We start from the raw sequence: 12,182 nt of genomic DNA, 5'->3' as shown, positions 1-12,182 counted from the left end.
AGAAATATGAAAGAATGGATAAAAATTAAGAGAAAGATGGTATAATTACAGAAGCACATGTAGAAAAGAGTACTTTCAACAAGTGCCTTTTATACTTTATTCTAGTTAATGCTACTGCAAAGGTTACTATAGTTACTATAACCAACAATAAAAGAAACTAAATAAAGAAGGGAAAGGAGAGGAAATAAAGGACACGGACAGAAATTTGGGAAATACTGTTGATAAATTTAAGAACCTAAAGAAAACCATTTAAGAGAAAAAGGATAAAGATAAGAAGGTACCCATGCTGACACTCCAAGAACTATATACAAGCCCCGACTTCCTCTCCCCATAAGTATGCCACTGGCCTTGTAAAAATACAAATACTCCCATTTAATTTTAAAATCAGTTTTTGACAAACCGTTAAGTTTAAGTATTAATGACAATCTGCTGCCCCCTGCTGGTCACTGAAATTCACCAAATGAAGCAAAGTCAAACTAAGGGTTAAAAGTTCATTTTTAGAGAAAACTATTTCTAATACAACTGAATAAATTTTTCTCCTTCATAAACATTTGTTTTTAAAAACTCCACATCCTCGGGCTTACCTGGTGGCGCTGTGGTTGAGAGTCCACCTGCCAGTAAAGGGGACATGGGTTCAAGCCCTGGTCCAGGAAGATCCCACATGTCGCGGAGCAACTAAGCCCCTGCGCCACAGCTGCTGAGCCTGCGCTCTAGAGCCCGCGAGCCACAACTACTGAAGCCCGTGCACCTAGAGCCCGTGCTCTGCAACGAGAAGCCACCGCAATGAGAAGCCCGCGCACCACAACGAGAAGCCCGCGCGCAGCAATGAAGACCCAAAGCAACCAAAAATAAAAATAAATTTAAAAATAAATAAATGTATTTTTTAAAAAATAAATAAATAAATAAATGTATTTTTAAATAAATAAAAACTCCAAATCCTGACACTTTTCCAGTAGGAAACACCTGTCCAAACTCCTTGAACTTGGGGGATTTAATTTAAAACCTCTCAGCTTGTTTTGAACTTAGGCTTTCAAATTTTTGCTTTTTACAATATAGCCAAAGCAAACTAATTTTTTATTATGAAAAGATAACTTCAGCATTCAATTTACAATGAGATTTTTCAATTAAAAACGTAAGAGGAATTCTGAGTTGTAAAATAAGGTATTTTTTAAATTGTATTTTTTAAATTGTAATTTACAATTTTAAATTGTAAAATAAAGGTGAAGTTATTTTTCTGCCTGAGTTATTAATCAGCATAAAGTCGCATTCTAACTTCACCCAGTTTCATGCTTGTCCTTTCACAGCCATTCAAAGCTATTATTTAGAGAATAATATCTATAATTTGAAAAAGTTTTTTAGTCCAACCTTTAATTATTTGCAGGATCTTCTTGCCATTAAGAAGAGAATTAGAAACAAAAAGGAAGCTAAGAAGTATGTGTCTTGTTATTTTTTTTTCTAAATCATGCTGACCACAAAACTTCAAGATAGGCACTCTCACAGATGACGAGTGGGAGTGTAAATTGGAGCAAGCTTTCTGGAAACCACACAGCAGTAAGTAGGCAGAGCCCAAAAAATGAGCACACCCTTTCACTTCTAGGAATCATCCTAAGACAAAAATCAGAAGTGCCAAAATGTATTTAGGTACAAAGAGAAAGATAAATCAAACAACCTTAAAGTACAGCATTAGGGAAAATTAAATAAATCTTGAATATCCATATTCTACATTAGTATGAAGACCCTTAAAATCATATTTAAAAAGCATTTTTAATGATAAGAAAGTGGTAAGACTATAATTTGGAAGATTAAAAAAATTCAACGTGGGCTTCCCTGGTGGCACAGTGGTTGAGAGTCCGCCTGCCGATGCAGAGGCCACGGGTTCGTGCCCCGGTCCGGGAAGATCCCACATGCCGCAGAGCGGCTGGGCCCGTGAGCCATGGCCGCTGAGCCTGTGCGTCCGGAGCCTGTGCTCCGCAACGCGAGAGGCCACAACAGTGAGAGGCCCGCGTACCGGGGGAAAAAAAAAAAAAAAAAAAAATTCAACGTAAGACAGTGTACAATATGACCAGATAAGTAAACACACAGATATGTAATACACAAAGAAAAAGAATAGGGCTTCCCTGGTGGCGCAGTGGTTGGGAGTCCGCCTGCCGATGCAGGGGACGCGGGTTCGTGCCTCGGTCTGGGAAGATCCCACGTGCCACGGAGCGGCTGGGCCCGTGAGCCATGGCCGCTGAGCCTGCGCGCCCGGAGTCTGTGCTCCGCAACGGGAGAGGCCTCAACAGTGAGAGGCCCGCGTACCACCAAAAAAAAAAATATATATATATACAAAAAAAAATTTAAAAAAAAAAAAAAAAAGAAAAAGAATAGAAGGAAATAAAATCTTAAGTGTTTAGCACCAGATGGAGGGAGTTAGAAGATTTTTATCTTATATTTAATTTTCCAAATTATCTACACTTGTGTACTTTAAAAGCAGTATGGCAAATGTATTCAAACGAAACACTCTGATATTTCTGCTGGAGAGAAAAAGAACCAACACAGTCATTTTTACTGCAAATAAATGACAAACAGGTCCTCATTTTCAGAACAGCATTTCCTTTTCCTCCATTGGCTGTTTCCTTACCACACACATGATGTAGGACAGTATCGCACCGGAGGAGCCGATGAGCGCACCCACGATGGTCAGCAGACTGTTGTTGAGCAGGAAGCCCTCTGCACACAGGGCCCAGCCTGAATAGCTGTTCAGCACAGTGATGACCACGGGCATGTCAGCACCCCCAATGGCAGCCGTCAAAGTCACACCCTAGCACAAAAATCAGAGCGGAACTCAAAATTCATGCAAAGAAAAGAAACCTCTGACACTGAGCATCATGGCTCCTAATCATTCCGGTTTTCCAATTAATACATTTACATGTAAGTTCCACACCTGGTAATGACCGAGTGACCCCTATCGGACCAACTCTCCTACAGATATAACAAGTGCAAACGCTGAACCACAACCCCTGTGCAAAAAAATCCCTAAATCCCTAAAAGGGAGTGATGAAGAGCAGGCAAAAATTGGAGAGGGGTCTACACTCGGAAAAAAGTAACAGCGCTGAGTAAATGTCACAGTGTTTATGACTTTAGCTGATGAGGAGGGTCCTGTTGGTGCCAAGTGAAGCAGCTAAAACTAAAATAGAAGCCCAGTCTTACTAGCTTGAAAATCTGAGGATAGGCTTTAGGGTGACTAACCAATTACTGTATGTCTAACTTTGTGCTAAGCACTGTAGATGACTTAAAAGTTTTTAAACATAAACCTTGTCTATAAAGTATATCCTAAGAGTATACTAGACAAACATGAAGTAATCAGTGAATGGCACAGAGCTATACACTGCTCTATACACTGCTATAAATAGAATGCTAAACTGTGACATACACCTAAAGAATACCGTATGTATCCATATACTAAAGCAGTAACTAGAGAGGAAGAGGGGGGCCAACTATCCTGAAAGGTTTCACTGAACTCCCTCACTGAACACACAGGGTTTATTAAAAGCATTTCATTTCATATTTGGTTTGGTATCAGAGCTTCCAACAAATGTGTGAGAGCAACTAACGGGCAGGGACTCTCTGACACTTATTTTATAGGGCTTGTCACACAGCAGGCACCTACCTAATGAACAGAAATGAAACCCCTGGCTTTTTAAATTCCCATTCACCAACACATGGATCCAGTAAAAAGACCCCAGAGCAAAAAAGACGTCACATGGGACAACTTTGACAGGAATTAGTAAGTGAAGAGAAAGAGTAATTTTCTCCTTACACTTTTCTATATTTTCCAGACTATCCAAAGATGAATACATAACAGCATTTTAAAACATTTTTATTCCATCAGGGGTCTTGAAGAGATAGAAATAAGATTAGACTGTCACCTAACAAAATACTTAGCTCCTCGCTAAGAATGTGCTTTCCATCTCTGACCTCTTACCATGACAGCAGACAGAGCTGACACAGAGCCCAGACAGGTAATGCCAGTGGTGAAGCTGGGGTCCATCATGAACGGGATGATTCCACCCACGCTAGCAGCCAGCAGGCCAGCATTGAGTAGGTGCCTTCCAGGGAGCAGGAGAGGGGCGGATTTCAGGATACCTAGGGCCAAGCATGTGGGAATCAGAACCTAGAACGTGTCACAAGAAACTCCCTCACATGCACACACTCTTAAGTGTGTGTCATTTGATCCTAAACCACCAAAATTTAACATTAGGATAAAAACATGCTACTTAAAATATCACTTTATATCACCAGCTACTGAAACATAAAAGTAAATTAGAGTTCTTACACATAAATATTAATGGAAGTAGGAAAAGTAGGGCTTGACTTAATTGTCCTTTACTTTGATCACACAACAATTTCCTTACTCTTTGTCATGGAATCATGAAAAGTGATTTTTTCCCCCCGTATGACCAATACAGAAGTTAAGTGTGGTTTTATTTATTGAAAATGTCAAAACAGAGTCCTAGAACATTAGCCTTTCTGATTCTATCAACTGAGCCCAACGGAGAAGGGTCCTTGTTTGCTAGTTGGTCCTAAAGACAAAGCATGTACTAACATCTTACTTATGGTACATCTTCTCCTTTTCTTAGCCCCTTTTTGTTTCTTTTGTAAAAATTGCCACTGCTGTTTATTTTTTTGTTTACCTTCTTTTTGACTGTCTCCTCCCCAAGAATATAAGCTCCATAAAAAAATAAAATAATAAAGACAAAGCGTGAGACAATATCGTAGGCTTTAAGTTCTTTTGCGATTTTTAAGTTTCATGGAAGTTCCCCACTTAATTCTAATGACTTGATTACTGAGAGACAAGACCAGGTTTTTAAATCACAAACTAGTTTCTCTAGAGACTTGCTTTTTCATGAAAACACTGGAAGCAGCTCTGTGAGGTTTTCCCCTCCACTTCTATTTTCATGATTGGCTTTAGCGGTAGCAAAAGCTGCCAGGCTAGCCCCCTAAAATGTGTATTTGTTTTAAAAGTAAGTACTGTATACTAATCACACAAATTTATTCAATACGCCTCTCTCTATTCTGGAAAATGTATGAATCATTTCTGTGAATGCTACACCAGCATCTCTAAGCAAGGATTATAAAGACGTTATTTTGTTCACACATATTATCAAATGTCAACTAGTCCCTCTATGTGAATTTCTGTGCATTAGTTTCCTTCACTAGCTGTCTGCAGACGACATGGCTTCAAAGCTTCGTGAGATTTGTAAGGATCAATAAAGGGAAGCCATGTTTATGGAGAAAAAAAAAACTTTCATAGTGTCATACAAATACTCTTCACCTAACAGGTTCTACCACTAAGCTATTTTCTGAAACTGAAATGGACCCCTAAACACCCTAAATAATAGATATTTACCTCTATGTTATACTGAATCACTTACCCTGCAATTTTCCATAGGCAACAAGAGACCCACTAAACGTGACACCACCGATGTAAGTACCGAGGTAGGCCACGGTCTTGGTAAGATTAGCTGCTGCATCCGTAGCGAAATGTGGATATTCTACAATGTACTCAGCTATGCACGTAAGCACAGCTGCCAAGCCCACTAAACTGTGGAAAGCAGCAACTAACTGAGGTAAATCAGAAATCTGGATGCGTTTCGCAATTGTCAGTCCTGTTGGAAAGTGAAAGTCAAAGAGAAATTAAAACTTGACAGACCTTTGAGAAACAACCCGATAAAGACCACACTTGAATATTACTCAGCCATAAAAAAAAGGAAATCTTGACATGGATGGACCTTGAGGGCATTATGCTAAGTGAAGTAAGTCAGACAGAGAAAGACAAATACCATAGGATCTCACTTTTATGTGGAATCTGAAAATAACAAACAAACAAAAAACCAAGCTCATAGATACAGAGAACAGATTGGTGGTTGCCAGAGGCGGGAGGTGGGACGGGGGGTGGGCAAAATGGGTGAAGGGGGTCAGAAGGTACAAACTTCCAGTTATAAAATAAATAGTCCTGGAGATGGAATGTACAGCACGGTGACTATAGTTAATAAAGCTGTACTGCATGTTTGAAAGTTGCTAAGAGAGTAGATCTTAAAAGTTCTCATCACGGGCTTCCCTGGTGGCGCAGTGGTTGAGAGTCCGCCTGCTGATGCATGGGACACGGGTTCGTGCCCCGGTCCAGGAAGATCCCACATGCCGCGGAGTGGCTGGGCCCGTGAGCCATGGCCGCTGAGCCTGCGCGTCCGGAGCCTGTGCTCCGCAACGGGAGAGGCCACAGCAGTGAAAGGCCCGCGTATCGCAAAAAAAAAAAAAAAAGTTCTCATCACAAGAAAAAAAATTTTAACTATGTACGGTGACGAATGTTAACTAGACTTATTGTGGTGGTCACTTTGCAATCTATATATATAAATATCAAATTATTACGTACATCTAAAACTAGTATAATATTATATGTCAATTATACCTCAATTTTAAAAAAGGCCTCTTAAGGTTATTCATCACTGTCATTAATAAGTATTTATCTGCTTCCTGGCAAAATATTCTCTTACAGGGACTATTCCGGCAAGAACACTGGCTTAAATACCCTTTCGAATAGCAGGCTCTTTCAACACACCTCACCAATGCCCAACTCCAAAGAACCCAAACACACAGCATCAACGTTCCTTACAACCTTCGAACACTCTCCCAGACTAACGCTTCTTCAGATTACTTAAAGCTCCAACTAAACCGCTTAAATTCCCCCCACTGCATGAATAACCCAGGCTCTCTTCCCTATCAGCCAACATTTGCCCCTGAGCACACAAGGAACAGCTGGAATATGAAGACGGTCTAGGTTTTCAGGTGAGTGGATGGGAGCCAAGTCCAAAGGTAATGAAATGCAAATACCTGAGTAGTAAACAACCAAATCAGGAGACTCTGAAGGAGTTGCCTGGCTACAGGTAGGGGGAATAGAAGGACTGGGGCTCACAACATTTGCAAAGGTCATGCCTAAACGTTGTCCTGCCATGAACCTACAGCACAAGCATTTTCCTTCAAGTGCTTTTCCAGGGACTGTCAAGAAAGGATGCACAAAAAAATAAAATAAAATAAAATAAAATAAAAAAAAAAGAAAGGATGCACAGCTTTCCCAGGTAAGTATAAAAGGAGATGTAAAGCTAATGCTGTGCTTGGTAGTATTTAACCACCAGCCCCTCAGAATAAAAACGTGCGTGTGTAAATACATACATGAGTTTTTACTCATAAAAATGTATGCAGCACACAATTTTTAAACAATAAAAATATATACAATACTCTTTACTGTAAGTTTCATATAACCAATTGACTCACAGAATGTTACCAAATTCTGGTATATGTAGCCAACCTAGTGCTTGCAACTGATGAATGAGTGTGGCTCCCACATGAATGTCGGTTGAGATTTTTGTTTACTCTAACAAGTAAGACAAGAGTGAAACAACGAGATGTATATAAGAACTTCACTCACTGTCAACCATGTGAGTGGCAATTTTGCTGAATCTGATCATAGTTTCCAAGTACTGGAAGGATATTTGTTCAATTTTTTTGTGCAATTCACAGTGTAATGACAAAATACACTTTTAAGTTTAAGCTTGCATTATTAATATTTTCTCCATCACCTTACTAGGTATGGACAATTAACAAAACAATAAATGAAACACAGATTCATAGAATTTGTTGATTTCCATGGCGTAAATACAACTGCCATGGCTGCTCTCAAGCTACCAACATGATGTCATTAAATATGGGTTCAGGAAGAGATGTAGAGAAGCCCCATCATTACATAGTATTTCTACCACACAGACACAAGACACATGGATAATCTCAAAAGCAGAGATAATAAAAGCTAGTGAATTCATTAGAAAGTCATGAGTGTTTAGGATTATTACCTTTGTTTCTAATTTATTTAATTTTAAGTTTATATAATTTAATTTTTAATAATAGCTGTGTTTAATAACCAGCTCGAAAGATTCTTGAAAATATAACAACCAACCCCAGCACACCACTGAATAAGACTGAAAGAGTGTTTTTTCTGCTGGCACGTGTTTTTCACGTTTTTAACAGGTCTCTGAAGCAGAATCTTCTGCTGTTATTTATACCCAGCAGAATAAAAGATGAGCCTATAGATAGTACACATATAAGTATTCCAATTCCCTGTTCAATTATCAGCTAACGGGACAGGGTCAATAAAGGAAAACAAGAACTGAGCACAAGGCATTTCTCAGCCCACTCGTTTGACACAGTTGATATTACTCAGTGTTTCAAAATGTTTACTTCTGAATGAGAATTACACCAACTGTGATGACTTTTTGCCAAAAGAATATTTACTGAAGCAACTTCCATTAAGGCAATTTAATTCCTTCATCAATATGGGCCTCAAACAGAAATATGTATATTCAGAAACTGAAGTGCAATTACTGCTAAAAAAGTATTCTTAAATCTCTGAGCCTAACTGCCGTCAGGTGTTCAAAGGGCATGGACTTACATAAAGGCAGAAACCCACAAGTGCTTACCAATGGTACCGCCCAAAGCCATTGCTCCAGACATCTGAGCTAACAGTTCTGGGCACGGTTTTAGGCCTCCAAGGGTGGCTGCCAGGCCTCCAGCCACCCCAATCATGCCCAATGCATTGCCAAGACGCGCAGTTCCCTGGGTGGAAAGCCCGGCCAGGGCACCAACACAGCACAGGCCAGAGCCCAGGTACACAATCTTTTCAAAGGAAAGGGAAGAGAAAGAGAGAGATTATCAAAACCTTCAGTCTACTAGCTTAAGGAGAACTCCTCTTGAGGAAACATGATTCTCTAAGGACAATTTTAAATTCAGACAATAGAAGGACCAATAGAGCTCTTTTTTTAAATATTTCAATATATTTTCCTATCCATTAAGGATATTATCATATTAAATACTTTAAATTGTACTTGCAATTATACCATTTATGTACATTGGCTTCTTCTGGACTTGATAGCATACAAATGCATATAAAAGTACCTAAATTTAAATGGAGTTATTATGGGATCTAGACCTGACCTAATGCCATAAGTGAGCCATCCCCTGAGGTTGTAAGTGCCAGAGACCATGCTGTATACTTTACTTATGCTGTAACTCAGTCTCATGAGAGTCACGGGAGGAAAGAATCATCATCCTCATTTTATAAAAGAGAAAACCAGTGCTTCAAAAGGCTACATAATTTTTCTAAGGGCAAACGATCAGTAAATAGCAAATCTGGGATGCAGACATAAGTCTCCCTGACTCACTGTTCTAACTCTTCTCAAAAAAGATTGTGTTCATTCAACAAATAGTTCACGTTAGAAACAGCAGAAACCAAAGGAGACATGATTTTTCAGCTGTCAGAGAGGCTGAAACAGTCATTGAAAAGAAAGGTATGACTGAGTTTGGAACAAAGTTGAGTCTCTATTATAAATTATATTTAGACATGGAACTTTCAAAGTTCAACTTGATTCTTTCTGTTTCTCTACACAGCATGCATTTTAAAATTAGCTTTTTAAAATGCACTGGCATAACATCTCCTGGATCCACAGGGGAAGAAAGTAAGTAGGAAAAGGTCTAAGGATATCTAATAATAAAAATTTTTTACTGATTATTTCATTGTATCCCTACAACAATCCAGCCAGATACATAAAAAGGGTACTAATAAACTTCTTGCCTCTTTTTACATGTGGAAAAACTTAGGGACAAACAGGTAAGCCCATCCTCGCAGACTTGGCAGGCCAATCTGTCTCTAGAATCCAAGGTCCTGATTCTTAGCGGATGAGGATGCTCTATTTGACCAAGATGTTTCAAAAGGTACTGTCGTATTTGCTTGATAGAATTTGAATTTTGGTAATGATAACGTTAGGTCTACTTGAGATGAAGACACAGTGCAAAAGTAAAAGCTTTCAAAAGAGACTCTTACTTGTTCAATGTTATAACCACTGGAGAGGGCAGCTAAGTATCCTCCAACAAAGGTACCGGCAGGGAGCAGATACAGGTAATTGTGTTCTGGGGGGTCGGTGGGACGTTTGAACATGTCCAGCATTCTCTGAGTCACCAGAAAGCCACCTTATCAAAGTAAATATAAAACAGAAAGAGGTATCTCATTGAGCAACATAATTTTTAAAGGGCTACAAGTTTTCTATTTTAAGCACATCTTTATCATCTAGGAATAAATATCATTTTAAGTAACATTTTAGAACCTCGAAATTAGAAGTTATTCTATTATTCAAGCCAGTTACATTGAAGGGAGGAACCCTTAATACATTTAGGAAGAAAATTTGCTCTCAGAGTATAAAACCAACTATTTCTGCATGACTAACAATAAACAGCCATTCAAACAGCTCGGGAATGCAGAAGATCAAAGGCCAGGGTTTTTCTTCTAATAGGTTATTCTGTTTGTTAAACCCTATAATAAGTGATAAAAGAAAAAATACCATATCAGCTGGCACCAGGTCTGTTTGGACACGTTAAAGAATTTATAGCTACAAAATATCATCGAATGAGTTTCATATACAAGTGATGTGCTAGGCTTTCAGTTTTCAGGAACATAGGCCAGGATAAGGCAAAAGGCTAAAGTTTTATCTAAAATTATACCCATTTAAAGATGTTATGGTGATAGCTCTAAGTCAGCTTAATTCAAAACTATGCATTAAATAACTTTCCAGTTAACCTGTAGGCATTGTAGTTAACCTTTGGGGCATTCAGGGGGAGGGGTGTTCTCTTATCAAATAGTTTCTAAAACTTACCAATGGGCAAAATAACTAATTTTCCTTCACACAGAGCATTTATCATCTGAGTGAAACATTTTTTAAAGGCATGATTAAATTCTTAAAAATCAGGATGTTTGTTTTATATTAATTTATATTTGCTTCTCGTGTCTCCACTAAAAATCGCACTCTGGGTTCTTTCACTGTCCTCATACCTGCAATGTTGACTGAGGATATGAATGTAGCAAGAGCAGCAAGGCCCTGAGAAGTTGTGGAAGGATACAAATGTCCTCCCATCAGCACCAACCCACCAACTGCGGTCAACCCTGGGAAGAAAGCATGGATATATTAAACAGTAGCTAATAGTCGTGCTGCCAACTCAAATGTCATCGCTGAAAGACCTCACAAGCACGTGCACCATAAAGGAGAAAGTTCTCACACACATTCTCACTAAAGTACTTTTGTGGGCAAAGAGTTACCAAAACATTGTCTCCTCTTGCATAAGAATTTTAACCTTTACTTTCTAGCTCTGTTCCCCTGATAAAGATATAAATCAATAATGTTACTAGACAACATTGTTCATGGTGCAAAGGGACCTCTGGTGGTTACACAACTGGAAAATACTATGCATGAATAAATATATGATGGTGAAAGCCCATAGCTTTGGGCTTTCCTGAGCACAGTACTTCTTGGAATTGGACCTGTTCCCGGTGGAGATCCTGAAAGCCATGCCTGTGCAAGAGACGCCCACTGGGGCCATGGTTTCCAAGCCACAGCAGCTCCCACATCTGTCCACGTAGCTGTGTGGACCCTGCATGGACCATGCTGCTGCTGTAAAACACTGTTTCCAAATTTTATCAGAGGAATCCCTTCTTTAAAGGAAATCATAACTGAAAGAAGGAACAGTAGCTCTGCACTGCTTGCAACAGGAGCAGCCCAAAGGTATGACACACTCCATCGGCCTCTCACTTCCAACCCCACCTCTGCACCCTCTGGGAGCCCGAGTCACCACAACCACCAAGATGCCAAGTCCTACAATTTGGAAAACACAGACTTTATAAACCTCATGGAAAGCACTCCTAGAGTTGAATAAGCCCTTGAAAACCTAAATTGAGGGAAAACAAGAGGCGAACAAACCTGAGATTGCATTAGTCACAGACATCAGTGGTGAGTGGAGAGCGGGGGTCACTCCCCAGACAGTGTGGTAGCCCACAATGCCAGCCAAGCCAAAAGTGGTCACCATCTGGGAAAAGGCTAAACTGGGAGCCGCAATGCCCAAACCCAGTATCCCAGTGAGACCTAGAGAAAGAGAGGAAAGAGTGTGAGTTCACATCCACGAGTTCAACCTCGGGAGGATTAAAAGCACACACACACCCACACACAAACAAACATGTGGGATAGTCAATGCTTTAAAATTCCACACCCTTGCCAGTAATGAGATTTTTTTGAGATGTTCCATGACTGGGAAGAGGGGTGGTGAAAGGG

At 39.6% G+C, this 12,182-nt stretch overlaps 1 protein-coding gene across 5 annotated transcripts in view; it reads right to left on the bottom strand.

Annotated features, from left to right (window-relative positions):
• Positions 1–12,182, bottom strand: part of NNT (nicotinamide nucleotide transhydrogenase) — a 93,200-nt gene that overhangs the window by 31,300 nt on the left and 49,718 nt on the right. For all 5 annotated transcript variants that reach the window (XM_024740338.1, XM_024740336.1, XM_024740339.1 and 2 more), the window contains 7 exons: positions 11,835–11,996; positions 10,913–11,023; positions 9,911–10,056; positions 8,511–8,706; positions 5,415–5,648; positions 3,965–4,125; positions 2,621–2,800 (listed from right to left, as the gene is read on the bottom strand). In XM_024740338.1, the coding sequence (XP_024596106.1) occupies positions 2,621–2,800; positions 3,965–4,125; positions 5,415–5,648; positions 8,511–8,706; positions 9,911–10,056; positions 10,913–11,023; positions 11,835–11,996 (1,190 nt within the window). The remainder of the gene's footprint in view (positions 1–2,620; positions 2,801–3,964; positions 4,126–5,414; positions 5,649–8,510; positions 8,707–9,910; positions 10,057–10,912; positions 11,024–11,834; positions 11,997–12,182) is intronic.

Source organism: Neophocaena asiaeorientalis, unplaced genomic scaffold (assembly GCF_003031525.2).
Source record: "Neophocaena asiaeorientalis asiaeorientalis breed wild unplaced genomic scaffold, Neophocaena_asiaeorientalis_V1.1 scaffold57, whole genome shotgun sequence".
NCBI classification, from domain to species: domain Eukaryota; kingdom Metazoa; phylum Chordata; class Mammalia; order Artiodactyla; family Phocoenidae; genus Neophocaena; species Neophocaena asiaeorientalis.
This window is presented reverse-complemented; position numbering and strand designations above follow the sequence as displayed.